At 42.3% G+C, this 18,602-nt stretch overlaps 1 protein-coding gene across 1 annotated transcript in view; it reads right to left on the minus strand.

Annotated features, from left to right (window-relative positions):
* LOC115196085 (rho GTPase-activating protein 6) overlaps window positions 1-18,602 on the minus strand; it is a 94,138-nt gene that overhangs the window by 19,939 nt on the left and 55,597 nt on the right. Inside the window, exons 2-3 of the mRNA XM_029756615.1 lie at window positions 4,212-4,371; window positions 2,119-2,190 (exon numbers count right to left, since the gene is read on the minus strand). Coding sequence (XP_029612475.1) covers window positions 2,119-2,190; window positions 4,212-4,371 — 232 coding nt within the window. The remainder of the gene's footprint in view (window positions 1-2,118; window positions 2,191-4,211; window positions 4,372-18,602) is intronic.

Below are 18,602 nucleotides of genomic sequence, written 5' to 3' on the forward strand. Positions count from 1 at the left end.
AGTAGACGGTCGAGTCCGACACCCGATTCCGGGCCGATTCAATCAGTTCGGGCCCCTCGAAAGAGGGCCGCTTCTAGGCCGCTTCTTCATTGCTAGCTGGGATTTGACCGGTTGAAATCTGTCTTTTGGTCTGATGAGTCCAAATTTGAGATTTTTGGTACCAATCGCCGTGTCTTTGTGAGATGTAGAGTAAGTGAACGGATGACCTCAGCATGTGTAGTTTCCACCGTGAAGCATGGAGGAGGAGGTGTGATGGTGTGGGGGTGCTTTGCTGGTGACACTGTCAATGATTTATTTAGAATCCAAGGCACACTTAATCAGCATGGCCACCAGAGCATTCTGCAGCGATACACCATCCCATCTGGTTTGCGCTTAGTGGGACAATCATTTGTTTTTCAACAGGACAATGACCCAACACACCTCCAGGCTGTGTAAGGGCTATTTGACCAAGAAGGACAGTGATGGAGTGTTGCATCAGATGACCTGGCCTCCACAATCACCCGACCTCAACCCAACTGAGATGGTTTGGGATGAGTTGGACCGCAGAGTGAAGGAAAAGCAGCCAACAAGAGCTCAGCATATGTGGGACTGTTGGAAAAGCATTCCAGTTGAAGCTGGTTGAGAGAATCCCAAGAGTGTGCAAAGCTGTCATCAACGCAAAGGGTGGCTACTATATATAACATATATTTTGATTTGTTTAACACTTTTTTGGTTACTACATAATTCCATATGTGTTATTTCATAGTTTTGATGTCTTCATTATTATTCTACAATGTAGAAAATAGTACAAAATAAAGAAAAACACTTGAATGAGTAGGTGTGTCCAAACTTCAGACTGGTACTGTATACAACGGGCAGAGCTGACGTTGAAGTTACCGTTGCCCACTAGCATCAAAGAGAACCTGAAATACATGCATGTTTCCATTGAATAAACTGATTGCAAAGAAAGTTCCCCACAGCTTGTGAGCAAATGTGGAAGACACTTGGAGTGGTTTTTACCTCCATCTCTATTGGAGAGTTACCTTGCATCAGATCTGTAGTCAGCACATTGCCAAATATGCCGTCTATGATGCAGGCACAGTGGCTGTATTTCAGCCCAGTCCCCTTACAAGGAGTCGTTCCACTTTGCTAAATATATCCCTCCTCCTCCCCTAGTAAATATGTCTGTGTTTTCATAGCCACTCTGCTATTCACCTGCGGCTGCGGCTACATTTAAAAAAAAAAGGTGCTATCTAGAACCTTAAAGGGTTCTTCAGCTGTCCCCATAGGAGAACCCTTTGAAGAACCATTTTTGGTTCTGGGGCAAAACGCCTTTTGGGTTCCATGTAGTACCCTTTCCACAGTGGGTTCTACATGGAACCCAAAAGGGTTCTACCCAGAACAAAAAAGAGTTCTACTTGGAACCAAAAAGGGTTCTCCTATGAGAACAGCCGAAGAACCCTTTTGGAACCCTTTCTTCTATGAGTGTAGGGCTGGGGACTGACAAGGTCCTGTTTTCTCTGGAAACGAAATGTTCAGGACTGGGAAAGCGTCTTCATAAATGTAAGTGACAACATAAAAAGAAAAAAGAAAAACCCAAAGAAAAAATGTAAACTAGAGCGTTCCCCCCTAACCCCTGGTTCTAGTTTGCATCTGAAAAGACACCCAATCCTTATCTTTCCAATATTTCCACTATCCTTATGCCTCCTTAGTCCATTTTGAAGCACCAATAGTGAAGGGACCACTTTCAATGTCCGCCTTGTTAAACAGTGTTAATTGCATTACCAAGGAGGATGCTGCTTGCATAGCCTAGAGATCTGTTATATTCATTTGACCAGTTTGTCACAGCAGGAAAATGTACAGTACAAAGCACTTAGTCTTTCCATAAAATACCATGTTGAGGGGTTTCCACTAGTTACCAAAGCCACAAAGTCAAAATTGGCTATATAAAGAAAAATTGAAAAAATAAATTGCTTTTGGTTAATTTAAAGTTAGGGTTGGGTATAAGGTTAGCAGTGTGGTTAAGGTGAAGTTTAAAATAACATTTTAACAAGATAAATTGAAGAAATGGGCAGGGTTTATGATATTGTGAATGTGGTAACTAGTGATAACCATGTTGAGGGCTTCACATCAATATACCTTTATCTTTATTTTTCTCTTTCGCCAAAGAGTCCAACTTCCTCCTCAGCGACTTCTTCCTTTTCTGGCCATCTGAGAGAGAAAAATAAAGAAAATAATGAAAACTGTCAGTTATCTGTACACACTGATAACAATCCACACAATGACCTGCTGTCACATTAGGTGATCTTTTTCCATTAGCATGTATGTCGGCCATTTTGGAGATGATCAAGTCAGTGGCTTCAAAGAGCATTGGTTATCAGAACACTGCAGCGATAAAGATGACATATGAGTGTCTCCAGCCTCTGGTCCAGTGGTTTCATCAATAGAGGATCAAGAGGAAAGAAACATAGAACATTCTCATTTCCTCTTGATCCTCAGGCTTTCCTGTGAAGAGGGATTATTAAGGAATCAGCCAATCAGCATTCAGGGCTCAAACCACCCACTTTATAATAAGGAATCAGGGCTCCAGTTCACCTGAGCTCAATCCTGGAAGTGAAACTTAACCCTGAGAAAAGTAGAGAATGTAAAATATATTTTATAGCATATTATTATACTATTATATCAAGGTTACAGCACACCACTTAATTAACAAGAAAATATATTACCAGCTGTGGACTATTTGGACAATTTCCCATCATGCTTTGAATTAGTGTGGATCCAAATACGAGTTTCAGTTTGAAAAGGACTGAATCGTTATGAGGCAGGGAAAGAAGTGTTTTGTCAGCTGTCAACAAGATCCATGACTCCGAGCAAGAACTTTGATTAATGCACAGGAAACCTCCGGCAGCTTGGACCAGCGGTTGGAACTCTTATTGGAGAAATACCTCAAAACTGTGTCTATAGCCAGAGCACCTCTAATCGAACAGTCGATTGATCTGTCTTCAAAACAGTCGAGATGTTATTAACTGGGCACACACTGGTTGAATCAACGTTGTTTCCACGTCATTTCAATGAAATTACATTGAACCAATGTGGAATAGATGTTAAATTGAGATCTGTGCCCCGTGGGTATGCTCTTTAATGATTGGTTTATAATCTTAACAAGGATTGTTTTTTTCCCCATTGACTCAGTCAAATCTGTTCTTGGAACAGGTACATATCTACAGACATATCTACAGATCGTTATGGAATATCTAAAGACAGAGTATGAGAGAACAAGAGTGAAGAATAGAAAGGGAGCGGGAGAAAGACAGCGGGGGGGTATGAGACAGAGATGCTATGACAGAAAGGGAGCGTGAGACAGTATGTGTGTGACAGAAAGAAAGAGAGAGGAAGGTGTATGAGAGAGAGAGAGAGAGAGAGAGAGAGAGAGAGGAAATGGTTTGGATTCTTGTCAGTTGACTCGGCAAAGTTGGACAGCAATCCCAGGAATCTCCAGTCCTCTCTCTCTTCCCCACTCCAACGACTCGTGAAACGATCCAACGAGCCATTTGCTTTTCTTTTCTCTATTTTTTTCAAGGATCTCCGGGCCTCAGCGAAACACCGGCTAACCCAACCCCAGGCGCAAGATAAACAAAACCCACAGTCAGTGTGCTGAAATATCTCAGTAACACATGCCTGAGGGGTTCTGGAATTCATAAGGAACACAGACAAACGCATTAAATCATCCGGGGGAGAGGTAGAACTTTTGACTGGAATGCACGCCCTGGCTAATATACAGCTCTCCACAGAGCATGACTTAGAACAGAGTATGGTACTGAGTGGAAAGGGCTACACATCTTCATGCGTAAGTGTCTTACTGACACTGCATAAGACAGGAAGTTCAAACCTGAGTCTTCTAGATGTACTCTATAGGAAAACATGTGTACTGAGGTTTACATCTCAAATCATAAGTGCTTACAGCTTCCCCAAACACACTCTGGAGGGGAAGTTCACGGTTGTCTGCTAGACAGTTTGATGTTGGTCTCGGAGAGGTCCAAGGTGGATGTTGATGGCATATGTTTGTGAAAATGCTTGTAGCATTGGCACAGGGACAGACTGACTAGCCACATGAACAGACAGACGGACAGGCGGATGGACGGACTAGAAAGGAAAACAGACAGACGGACATTTACACACACACACACACACACACACACACACACACACACAAAAACACCTCGATTCTTTACCTTTGGGGATGGTGATCTGACAGCCCAGGTCATAGTTTTGATGGAGCCTGTTGAAGGCCACCTCCTGTAGCCAGGTTCGCTCCAGCTCTGAAAGGCTCTGGATGGCCGTCGGCGTCAGCCGTACACTCCGCCCTGACAGGCTGTTCCAGGTGAAGTCACCCTGGGGAGAGATTTTTATTCTGTCACTCGGCAGAGGAACATTTGTTAGCTACCGGAGCTAGTGGCTAGCATCCGCTGTTCTTATTTAAAATAGCTAGCTTGAGAGTTGGTTATAGCCCCTAAGACTACCTCCACTCTTACCACTTTCATCGCTGATACCGTCACCATAACCTGACCGTGTTGTCAGATTTTCTGTTCGAAGAATGGGTCTGGAATCACTACAATTGACCGTGATGCCCATAATGATCGAATGCTGGTTGTTCGTAAAGTTGCAACACCTTGAAAGGTATGGACAAGTCTCGACTATCGTCACAAACAGATGCTACAGTATCGGGTCAGATTGTCCTTAGATTCAAACCTCTACAGCTCAACCCAAAGCATTTTATGCCTGAGCAATAAGTCCTAAAGGCGCACTCCTTAACTTGAAAGACAAACCCAGGTCAGTAAAGCTGATGGATGTTTAGGCTCAGCATTTGTTTTGTTTTTGTTTTTTTACCTTTATTTTAACAGGGACGACATAATGAGACCTAGGTCTCAATATGTGTATACAACATAAATATACACATTATACCCAAACTATATGTGTAACCTTTATTTAACTAGGCAAGTCAGTTAAGAACAAATTCTCGTTTACAACGACGGCCTACACCGGCCAAACCAGGACGACGCTGGGCCAATTGTGCGCCGCCCTATTGGACTCCCAATCACGGGGTGTCTGTAGTGCTCCTGCACATTGGCTAACCGGGCTATCTGCATTGTGTCCCACCCACCACCCACCAACCCCTCTTTTACACTATTGCTACTCTCTGTTCATCATATATGCATAGTCACTTTAACCATATCTACATGTACATACTACCTCAATCAGCCTGACTAACCGGTGTCTGTATGTAGCCTCGCTGCTTTTATAGCCTCGCTACTGTATATAGCCTGTCTTTTTACTGTTGTTTTATTTCTTTACCTAATACCTTTTTTGCACTATTGGTTAGAGCCTGTAAGCAAGCATTTCACTGTAAGGTCTACACCTGTTGTTTTCGGCGCACGTGACAAATAAACTTTGATTTTATTTTATTTAGTGACGCCTCTAGCACTGAGATGCAGTGCCTTAGACCGCTATGCCACTCGGTATATACAGTGGGCCCTAAAATTACTGGCACCCCTGGCTGGCAATGCACAAACAATACTTAAAAAAATATAAACAATAGAATTATAGAGATAAACTCAAAATACCAACGTCAGAAATACTGTACTTTATTCATGTTTCAATGGAACCCACCAAAATCATACAATTATTTAATACAAAATACATTTCACCAAAATCAAGGTTTCATAATTATTGGCACTCCTCATTTAGTACTTAGTGCCACCACCTCTGGCAAGGATAACAGCATTGAGTCTTTTCCTGTAATGTTTGACAAGGTTAAGGAACACATTTGGAGGTATTTTGGACCATTCCTCTATGCAGATCCTTTCAAGATCCTTCACATTCTTGGGTTTGCGCTTATCAACTGCCCTCTTCAACTCAGCCCACAGGTTTTCGATTGGATTGAGGTCCGGCGACTGAGATGACCATGGCAGAACATTGATTTTGTTGTCACAAAACTATTTCTGTGTGGATCTTGAGGTATGTTTTGGGTCATTGTCTTGTTTTAAAGTCCACATATGGCCAAGACCCAGCCTTCTGGCAGAGGCAACTAGGTTGTCAGCCAAAATTGCCTGATACTTGGTGGAATTCATTATGCCATCAATCTTAACCAGTGCCCCTGGACCTCTGGAATTAAAACAGCCCCAAAACATCAATGACCCACCACCATATTTCACCGTGGGTATGAGGTGCCTCTCCTTGTATGCATCTCTGTTTTGACGCCAAACATGCCAATGCTGTATCTGACCAAAACGTTCAATTTTGGTCTCATCTGACCAGAGCACCTTCTTCCAATCATAATTTAAATGACGTTTGGCAAACTCCAAGCGCTTGCGTCTGTGTCTTGGGGTCATTAAGGGCTTTCTTCTGGCGACCCTTCCAAAGAGCCTGTGGTTGTGGAGGTGGCCTGCAATTCTTTCACGGTGATTCTTGGGGAATGTGTTGCTTCTCTCACGATCCTCCTCCCTATCCTGTGGGGCAAAATGCATTTGTGTCCTCTACCTGTGAGGTTTTCAACTGTTCCATATCTTTTGATTTTTTTTACAATTGCACTGACAGTGCTCAGTCATATATTCAATCGTTTGTGGATCTTCTTGTAGCCGTTACCAGATTTATGAAGGTCTACGACCATCTGTCCCTTTTGAACTGCCAGTTCTTTTCTTTTCTTCATGGTGTTGGATGACAAAGGGATATTGCATGCGTGTTACCTCATTTTTATACCCTAGTGAAAAAAGAAGTGATGTTATGGCTCAATATAGTTCCTTAACACTTAGATAAACTTAAATAAGTGGAATTTAATTCCTGGTTTAATTTTGGTATATGTTATTTACAATAATATTTAAGGGTGCCATTAATTGTGAAACCTTGATTTGGAGGACATTGCTTTTTAATTAAATCAATAAATGATTTTGTTGGGTTCCATTGAAACATTAATAAAGTACAGTATTTTTCACATGTTGGTATTTTGAGTTTATCTCTAAAATTATATTGTTTATATTTTTTTAAGTATTGTTTGTGCATTGCCAGTCAGGGGTGCCAGTAATTTTGGAGCCCACTGTATATACAGTATATATACATAGCGGAGCGGACAGTATTGTATATGGCAGGTTAGGGAAAAGGGAGGAACGAGAGTGGATGGCTTGACTAGCAGTCAACTCAAAAAGAGCTTCATGATGAACTCATAAATCACCTCAATCCCTGGGTCTATGGTTCTACATTCCCCACTGTCATCCCTACAAGCTGGTGAAGAGAGAGGACAGAGATAGAGTACTGATGTATTAGCCAGAGATCAGAGCAGGTCAGCATTTTTCATCATGAATCTTGTTCTGGAGGCAGCTCTGCAGAGTGATCACTAGCTGGCCCACAAGTCTTAAATCTGACACACACACACACACACACACACACACACACACACACACACACACACACACACACACACACACACACACACACACACACACACACACACACACACACACACACACACACACACACAGAGTCCTCCTTGAACTGGCTTTAGTACGTCATAGAACTTCATTTAGCTTGTAATTTGTTCTTACGCAAGCCTAGTTTTGTGCAACAACTTTGAATTCACTCCTGCTTAAAGGTACAACAATACCCACCTTGTGCTTCCAAAACGCCCCAGCCAGCAGAGAGGAACAACAGCATCATCTACCAGAACAGTGAAAAACAAGGAGGTGGAAATAGAAGAACCACACAGCTGTACTAAGAGGACAGAGGCATCTCACCCGCCCTGATACTTCCTAGCTAAAGAGCATGCAGAGGAACAGCCAGATGCACTCGCTCCAACAGTTAGTCGTTAGCGTCTAGCCCTGTGTGGATGAAACCACAGCAGTGTTGTTGTGAGTTCCCCACCCCACTGGTGGTGGCAGGGAGCTCGTTCCGTTCCAGTCCCCTCCACTGGTTGCACACACACAGCCGTAAGGGGTGAAGGGAAGGGGGACTCTGCGGTTGAAGGGGGGGGGGGACAGGGGGGGACAGGGGGGACAGCTGGAAAAGCAGGGGCTGCTACTCTCCTGAGCTGTTAGACTTGGCAGGGGGGCTGAATGCGATGGCTGAGCTCCAATTCCCCCGAGTCCATCTATGGATCATGTATGGAATGGCTATGGAACGCTGGTACCTCAGAAATGCTGCTCCCTCCTCACCACTTGGTAGTTCTCTTCAGACTCTAACTCTAGTCTCTGTGAGCACATTTACAATACAGTAAACAGGAAAGCCAGTTGACTTTGACAGTGCTTTGTGTACACAATTTGTTACAAAACAATTCAACATGCTTGTCAGAGACTGGGTGAATTAAAGGGGTCAAATATCTACTATGGCTGCTCCCTTAAGAAAAATGATCTTGTCCAATGTTATCCTCTCCGCTGTACGTACTGTAAACCTTTGCCAGAGAACCAATCAAAATTGGTCAGTTTGTGTTTCATAATCGCTGTTTTCACACTTGGCTAAGGACTACAGTTGACTAGGAACTACATCTCCCAAACCTGTTAACCATCTCAACTCCTGCTCCACCCCCGAGCTCTGGGGCCCACACTGTCCTCCACACATGGCCTTCTCATTACCGAAAGACAGGGTCCGACCAGGCTGCCTCCCACCACACTCTTAGTGTGTTTTAAACATCTCTTTTTCCACTACTCACATATTAGCATATCCACTCTGCGCCTGAAAACATGTTTACCCCTTTACACAGGTAGACCTCATGGCCAGAGATACTGCAAATAGGACTAGTACAGATTGTCACTCAGAATGAGTTGTCCTCAACACATCAATTCCATTTGATTTCCCAGTGAAACCAGGAAATCAATTCAACTTCCTTGCCAATTGCATTGAGCTGAAATAATAAGCTTACTGTATGCAAGTTGACTCTTACCTTGCCTTTCAGTAGCGCATTGTCATAGGCGTCAATCATGTTTGAGCTTGTTTCAATAGCGGGATGAGAATAGAATTGTAAAACGGTTGTGTACTGCAATCGAGTAATTCCATTTGCTTTGAACATCTCTATTCAACCAATCATCAGATGATGTGCTTGAAAACACTTCCTGTTATCTAACTATAATCTTATTCAGGTTGCCATGCTGCTGTGACTAATCACATCACTTAACAATTTGGCTTATGTAATTCAATTTCTTTGAAAAGTGTGAAGGTCTCGCAAGATGAAAGGTTAACTGTAGCATACCAATGACTGTCATGTAGGGTAGGCTATTAATGTACTGTGATTTACAGGAAGGACACGTCTACAATAATACCTTAAGGCAGACTGACAGTTCGTTAAACAAAGTATAGAATGTATAGAGGGAGGATCAACATCTTAATCTAATCATGGCTATTCCAGACTCTCAATTCCGAGCTGAAAAAAAATCTATTGACTCATGACAATATTCAACCTATAGGTTTTGTTCTCTCCAAGATACCTATGTGATGTATTGTGTGGGAGTGTTACTGTTTGTCAGGGCAGCCCTTTTCCAAATAGCTTTGGGATGGCTCGGGCTAATAAGGTGGGCGTATGCGCCTTTTTAAATCTGTTCAATGAGCGAGGACAAATTGCACAAATTGAAGCAAAAGAATATGTTTGTTTCCATGGCAACGTATACACAGAGCCTCAAGTGTTCCGGGATATGCAGAAAACATCACCATGGCAACCCTCGAACGAATGCTCAATCGCTAAACTTGCACACGCTACTGACCTCACTGAATGGACACGTAGTAAAGAAAGTGCATCATCAGTTGAATCAATGAGCATGTTTTCATATTACAGGACCAACTGGAATGTTCCATCCGCTCTCTCATTTCTCAGCTAAATGCAATGACCTAAAATAATCTTCAACAACTCAGCAACCATCAGCAGTAGCAAACTGCACAGTAACTTCAGCTACATCATACAATCGAACATTTCATGGTGATTTTCATAACACGCCGTCTGCATGAAAATCAGTGAATTTCAAGTTGGGAAGACACAATAGCCCTGGTTGGCACTCTGCCAAAGACAACATGTTCCTCTCAATCTATTAGATTCATTCTATTAAGACCCTGGCGGGTACAAACCTACTGCTTTAATTGAGAACACATTCATCTGATCCAAAGGACCAGAAGAACCTGGGCCCAGAACTGAGGTGTAGGATGTCAATCTAGGGATCAACACACAGTCAAAGCCTATAGGTGAGAGCATAGAAATAGAGGTACACTCAATATGGCCGCCGGAATTGTTGACTTGAACGACCATTCTAGTCATTCTATTTCAATGGGTGAGAGAGTGTATAAAAAGAATGTTGACTTGAATAGGAATCCTCTGATATGACTGTATTGACAACACATGTCCATAGTGTTGGTTGCAGGACAAAAGATCACCACATCACCCATTAAACCACAGCAAACAAACAATGCAGCATGCTCTGAACCTAACTGAGCAATTCACCAGTCAGATGAATTAGTGGGCCACAGGAGGTTGGTGGCACCTTAATTGGGGAGGGTGGGCTCATTGTAATGGCTGGAGCGGAATAGGTGGAACGGTATCAAATACATCAAACACAAGGTTTGATGCCATTCCATTCGCTCCGTTCCAGACATTATTATGAGCCGTCCTCCCCTCAGCAGCCTCCACTGCAGCGGGCCGATGCGTAACCTCGCTTATGCCAGGACAATAATAGGTTATTGGCACCGCTCTGGTCCCTTTCAAGTGGTTTCATATGCATATGCCTGTACAGAATCATGTGAAGTCAAACTTTAGAATGAGAATCCAAACCTTGCAAATGAACCAATTTGATCCATCTACAGGAACATTTTAAACAACGTGATGGTTTCTTATGCTAAAAGGTACCGTAGGCTATCACTCGTTATACAGAGTATTAAAGGAGCTGTATACATCATACAATAAGACAACCACCTCATATTGTCTAGTGAACTTTTGCTCAACCTTTCTTGCACCACTGACCAGTATGCTACAGACCTCATTTGAGGATTTCTTATATTATAACAACAACCCCATGCGAATGTGATCGTGAACGGATGAAATCAGTGACAGCTGACGTCCCTGTCATCAACTCTCGCCCCTCTAAGTTTCTAAATCCATTGTTACTGCGCGTGTATTCTATGTGGTATTATTAAATAGAATCCAATTCATGTAAAAACAAACCTTAAAACAACCCAACACAAACATATCCACACCACAGAGAGAGGACAGGCCCTTGGGCCCTTGGGCTCCATTAATACAAAAAAAAAAATCTCAATGGAGGAAAATGCACTCGGTCCGCACATGTAACTAACAGCAACATCTGTTCCCTTTGAAAATGACGGTCGGCTCTCCAACCCTCTCAGATGAGGATACCACATCGCACATCTGAGGACGAAACATCCAAATCCCAAATAGGCCTCCCAATCCCAATTTTGCATAGGGATACCGCCTGATAACATGGCCCAGGAAAAAATATTTTTGTTTAAAAGAGGGAGATGTGTTAAGAGATTGCAGCAAAGGAATGTTCCTTTTTACCTCATTGTTTTTACTCTTTATGTTTTTGTTTTACAAGTCCCGTTGACTCTAACGGGGTAATGGATTACTCGTGTAGCGCTGGAACCACACCAAGGCTAACATCTGCTTGTAATTACAGCGCCGCTGGGCTAGCTAAACTCTGGTTGGCCTGTCAGAGACAAAGGATTGATGGACCCCTCCACCTGCCGTGGTCCATCCGTCTCGCTGGCTGAGAGAAAATAGCCCGGGGAAACATTCTGATACGTCACCTAGCAAAAGTCAAGTTATCAGAAGACAACTGGGGGGCTAATGAGGACGATCATATATCATAAACATTCAGGAAGAAGCAAAAACATGCCTAACTATCCTAGCACATCAATTGTGAGCCTTCATCTCATCTCGAGCATGGCTGTCAGGGAGAGACGATATTCACTGCAAAATAACCACGGTGAAGCAGGTGAGGTAACTACCACTGATCTAATCAACAATTACAAAATATTTAGTGTTTCAGGGGATGGTGTGCATCCAATGTACTATTCTAATTTGCAAATATGTGGGACTGTGACAACACACATGCTCCAGCTCGTGACCAACATACTTGCTTGCTAATCAAGTGGAGGGGGGTCATATGAGCTAGATTATTTTGAAGACATTTGGGTAGCACGAACTTAAAACTGTAACGACATAAGAATGTGTGCATTAGGGTAACTGAGTTCAGCCCTTGAGGTTGAGGGTATAGATGACATCATTGTTACATAACGTATACAGTATAGAACCAAAACAACTCTGGTATCAAGCAAATGTGACTGTTAAGGAGAGGTTGTAGACATTACCCCAGTCAGGCCAGGAAGACAACATGGGTTCAATTCAATCAAAAACACATTGGCCCTATTTTTCTACTGACAAATTCAATCACAGAATGGTTTATTACTGTAAAGTTTTATTAGTGTAAGTTAAGTACTGTAACGTTTTCCTTCAGCTATAACTTTATGTGTGTGCGAGTGGCCCGTGTGTGTGTGTGTGTAAGTGTGTGTGTGTGTGTGTGTGTGTGTGTGTGTGTGTGTGTGTGTGTGTGTGTGTGTGTGTGTGTGTGTGTGTGTGTCATATATTATAATCATATAACCTCATGTACAACTAAACCACACCTCCTCCCACTGCTCTATTCAGCATGACCCAAGATCACTCCCCTCTCTCTCCTTCCTTCTGTCTTCTTCCCCATCCCCCTGTCCATCCAGCCAACCAGCCCGAACACTAAGGGGCTCTGGTGCAAGCGCTCCCTGCTCTCTCTTCCCCTACAGCCGAGATCACCACCGCCAAAGAATGTGTGTAATCTCCCATGCATGCCAGCAGGCAAATACTCTAGCTTTAGAGATCAACAGCGCAGTGAGCTAACGAACGCCCTTAATGATTCCAATACCATATGCAGAGCTTTCAATGATTAGTCAATTGGGGAAAATATGTGGAATAATGTGCCATTTTAAATGTGCAATTTTACTTGAGTGCTGCTGCGTGATTACAGCTAGAGGGGAACGCAGACCTTTCCTCGACTCTTGGTGAATTGGAACCTTCTGAAGAAGTAGTTGCGACCTCCGAATGGCCGCACAATAACAAAAGATGAGGATGTCCCAGCAAACACGTAAATGTGAGGCAGGAATGCAAAGAATTGTGTGGCGCTGGGTATTAGTTTCAAAACTTGAAAAGTGGTAGCCATAAACATCGAAAATACATACAAATTGTGACCGTATGTTCTCACATCTCCTTATTCAATGTCAAGGGTCAATGAATGGATACATATTGCTACAACATAGCATGACTACTCTTTGTTGCCCCGTTTTCACCACTGCATAGACTGTCAGGGACCTGTGTCTTTTAGGGAAATTGATGCATAATGTTAAGGGAAAATACCAACGAAAAACAATCTTTTGGTATTTCTTTCATTAGTCCACTAGAAGCTGGGTAGACAGTGATGGCTGAGTTCCTCCCTGGAGATCCAAGTAAGTAACTTGAATTTCCGTGCCAAGCTCCCATTGACATCAATGCATGATTTACACGAACGTCTGAGCTACACACGCATTTCTCCAGTTAGGATTTAGCCCTGAATCAGGAAACCTTGAAAACATAATTTGTTATGTTTTTCTTTTTTTACTATTATAGCTCACGTTAAGAATGTCTCCATTTTCTCTTGTGGGCCTGTCAATGTCTCAAAGTAAATATGATGTAGTCGAATACGTGCATATCATACGCAAAAGCACCTGTGTCAAAATACTTCGACTAATCACAGAACAATCAAAACGATAACGAGTATAATCGGAAAATCTCTCTGGTTCACACACAAACACATTCACACGGACGGCCGCACATATCTTTTCGTGCATACACAACCAAACACTCTCACTCTCTCTCTCTGCTGAACACATGCATATCGCAGCCTATTGTGTTTCAAAGTGGGCATACATCTCTGACCTCTGCCCTGGGAGCTGCACACTGATTAGCCACTGGTCATATAAGGTATAGTCCTTTTTCAAAGGCTCCACAGCTGCAGAAAGTATTCCATCTCCCCTCATTTGCTGCTTCTAATCTACACAGCTAGAAGCTCCTGAGTTAAGGCAGCCAGGGCAGTGCCATTCCCATTTAAAGCCACCATTATAGTAGGACGTACACATATTTATTGACTGGAGGGAGGAAATCCTAAAGTCCTAATAGTCCCACTTTAAGACAGCTTATGTAGGTTCCCTGACACATAGGTTGATTGATTTTGCTTCATACTCAAGCGCTTGTTACTCGAGGTATGCACACAATAAAAACCTGCAGAGTGTTTTTTCCGGAGTTAAAGTTATTTTCCTCTCGAATAGTCAAATTAAATAATTTTAGAGTGTAATTATTACCAGCGGCCGCTAGAGGGAGCAAAAATACAGATTCAATTCTATTGGAGTAAAACAGCATGACCACGCCCACTAATGTTGGTTAAATTTAGATTTTGCCGCCACTGTCCATTTGCAAGTGTCTCGCGAATGGAAAGAGTGGACAGATCGAGAGCGAGGATCCGCCGAACATCAGAAGTCATTCACAGAACCACAGAATTTCTTCATTTCTAAACTTAATTAGAATTCCATTTACGTTCACTGTTATTGGTTAACTTTGTGTACAAATTGAAAATGTTGAGCAACATTACAGCTAGCTAGCATTGTAGTGTAGGCTTACTGTTACTGCACGATTTGCATAGTCAGATGCTAATGTGAGCATCTAGCTAGAGCTAATTAGCTAGCTAGCTACAGTAACATTAAGTTATATCACTTATCATCGGTGCATCACCTGCTTTAAATGTTCAACAGAGCAGTATTAGCTATTATCAGTAGCTAGCGGACTTTACTGACTACTGCCAGCAGGTTAGTCAGTGCAACATGTGTTTTACTCTGAAAAGCGAGCTGTTAGCAGACAGTTAGCGGCAGTTGGTCTGTGCTACATGTGTGTTTAACTCAATTTAGAGCTTTTAGACAGTTTTTAGCTGCAGTTTGGTCGATGTGACACGTGCATTTTACTCTGAACTTTAGAGCTGTTACCGGTTGACGATTTTTAGCCGCAATTTGGTCGGTGCGACACGTGCATTTTACTCTGAACTTTAGAGCTGTTACCGGTTGACGGTTTTTATCTGCAGTTTGGTCGGTGCAACACCTGTGTTTTACTCTGAACTTTAGAGCTAGACAATTTTTAGTTCCAATTTGGTCGGTAAGACATGTGCGTTTTACTGTGAAAAGAGAGCTGTTAGTAGACAGTATTTAGCGCCAGGCAGGTCGATGCAACACGTGTGTTTTACTCTAAACAGAGCACTGCTCTCTTGTAATTTTGGCATATTTGTGTTAATGCAATTTAAATTAACTTTTTTTCTTGTCATCAAGGATGCAGGCTGTAGGCGTGAAGTACAGGGATTGTCAGAAGTACATTTGTTATGAGGGGCAACTGACCTTCAAATCCTTTTTGGATTGTGGTGAGTGAAAAGTTTCAAATTTCACACAATATCCTATGGAACAACATACTTATACTGACACACTTTAAATATACTTACTTTATATTTACTGTCAAACTGATTGCCGATTACCTTGCTGATAATGAATACAAAGCAAACTTGCGCCTCCGCAAATCACAGATCAGTCAAAGATTGGTTTATGTTTTGGAAGTTGTCTAATTATTCTCATCTGTAGCTGCGCTCATTGTCTTTACCGGTCATTAATGGTTTTAAAGAATAAGTGATACTAATATTTGTATGCCGCCACAATCTCAATGTGGATAGCTATCTGTGGTGTATTGCTATAATACTCAGACTGCTTTTATAATAATTCCGTACGTGGCAGTAGTAGACAGGCTGTAGACTGCGTATAATTGGAATTGACGTGGAAAGGAGCACTAAGTCAGTTTTGGGGTTACGATGTTCACATAAAGATGACCTCTTGATTTCTGTCTTCTGATCAGTTTTTTTCTCTAAAAATACACAACATATTTAATCAATAAGGTTGTGCAATCTTATTTTGTCTTCACAGTTGCCAATAAATTTGACATTCCAACCTTGGACTTAAAAGTCTATGATGAATTGAAGACTTAAGTTGATGAGGAGGTGTTTGAGTTTCTTCTAAAGAAACAAGACCTTGAAGTGCTGGAGATTTGTATACCACAAGACCAAAATCCTGATGGTGAGTTGCTTATTAGCTTTGAACTTCACATTCATCCATACAGTCCTGGCTAGCCTAACACATGTTCTGAATATGTGAGACAAGCCGATATATCTGCTGATTTCATTTCTCATTTTGATATTTTAAAATGATCTTTGTTTCTGTGCTCACCTCTCCCACCCCTTTTAGAACAGTAGTGGGCCTAATCAATTCAAAATGTTAAATTTTTGCATTCCGCTTGTCATTAACAAAAGTCCTCTAATCATAATAATGGATGTTTCCACCTAAATTGTGTTATAATTACAGTGTTAATCACACCAGTTAAATGTTAACATGATTGCTAGATTCGTTGAGCTCCTCTGCAAGCAGCTCCTTATCAAAATACAGTGGAGACAAAGAGGGGGACTCCGATGACACCATTATAGTGCAGCAGAGTCCTGCTACAACAAAGACAGCTGAGGATAATCGTCTATCTCATGTAAGTACTGCAAATTTCCAGTTTTAACAAATGCCAAACTTGAAGGGCATCATTGCCTTGTTCCCATACCTGGCCGATCCTAGGAGCAAGTTTGGTTATGTAAGTACATTAAAAACGAAGTCTAACCTTTTTAACTCTCTGGTACTCTTACACCTTACATTTTTTTCAGAATGTCAATATTTAAATTGTTGTTTTAATGTTGGGTGATGTTTTAATTTCAACTAAATATCTGTTAACATGTCTCTAGGCCCACCATCTCTGCCATCTCTCCTAAGCTCAACTCTGGTGGTATAAAAGCCCAGTTAAGTTCTGCACTGCGAGGGGCAGACCTGTCGTCTATGGGCGCATCTATAGTTTTAAGGATAAAAATGAATATGAAGACATTCAGGAGCATTATTACAGTGCGCTTTAGGAGCATTATTACAGTGCAGAAGATGGGAGTGGATATCTAGCATTGAGATTGAAATGTGTACAAAGGGAAGCATCAGAGGGACGACAGAAGACCATGCGTCAGTCACTGGCGTGTTAGTGATTCTGATTGTAGTTAGTCTCATTCATGACACATGACTAGAGAATAATTGTATGTGTACATCTGTATAAGCAAGTGTTTCTTAGCCTCTTACTCGTTTAGTATTTCTTAGTATTAATTATGTTTCTGAGTCAAATAAATCCTACTTTCCATCTGGTGACATAACTGCATGGCCATCCTTGCAGAGTTTCCGAGCATTGTTTTTCATATCTTATTGTATACTTGTATAGAGCAGACAAACCCAGTAATCTGTAAAAGTTTCACCATGTTACAGGTGGTCCAAAAGCTGATAGAGACCCTTTCAGAGAGGAAAACTGTCCAACAACAGAAAGCATGTGTTGTAAGGCCATTGCACTGATGAAGCATACAGCTGATGAAGCAATTGTAAAGGAGAAGATGAAGCAGACCTTTGCCTATAGCCAAAAGATGGTTCATGACCCAGTGAAGTCCTCTGAAATATTCACAGCGTTTCCAAGATTCCAAGACATATCAGGAATGGTATGTGGATCTTCAACTGCCTTGCCTTGAAACTGTCAGGACAATTGTTTTCTGTTCTACAACAGTCTGATTAGGACTGTGATATATTACATGACGATAGTGCCACGCCATAATGTTTACTATCCTGTCTTGACTTATTCCATCTTGTCTACAGATTGAGCAATATTTTTGTCTGATGTTTGGTGATGCAACCTCTGAAAAGTTCCTGGAGAAGCGGCCTACTCTCTGCAAGCAGAAAGTAATTGGCTGAATAGGTCCATCGGACAATTTCTTGGGCCACTATACCTATTCTGCCAATTGGACTGGTCACCTTTACCACATGGAACCCTACTAATCCATCACGACTGGTCTACCGATGTAAACGCACGAAGAGATTCCACACGAGGAGGCTATAAACAGACTTCCCCCGTCGCGACGTCCCTCTGAGGCCCTTCTGCTAGCTTGCTAGCCCCGGCCCGCTAGCTGTCTGAATCTCCGTGTCTACAACCAGCCTCACTACTCACTGGATCCTTATGATCACTCGGCTACGCATGCCTCTCCTTAATGTCAATATGCCTTGACCATCGCTGTTCTGGTTAGTGATTATTGTCTTATTTCACTGTAGAGCCTCTAGCCCTGCTCAATATACCTTAGTCCACCCTTTAGGTCCACCACCCACACATGCGATGACATCACCTGGTTTAAATGATGTTTCTAGAGACAATATCTCTCTCATTATCACTCAATGCCTAGGCCTACCTCCACTGTATTCACATCCTACCATACCTTTGTCTGTACATCATGCCATGAATCTATTCTATCGCGCCCAGAAACCTGCTCCTTTTACTCTCTGTTCCGGATGTACTGGACGACCAGCTCTTATAGCCTTTAGCCGTACCCTTATCCTACTCCTCCTCTGTTCCTCTGGTGATGTAGAGGTTAATCCAGGCCCTGCAG

Source organism: Salmo trutta, chromosome 6 (genome assembly GCF_901001165.1).
Source record: "Salmo trutta chromosome 6, fSalTru1.1, whole genome shotgun sequence".
NCBI classification, from domain to species: Eukaryota; Metazoa; Chordata; class Actinopteri; order Salmoniformes; family Salmonidae; genus Salmo; species Salmo trutta.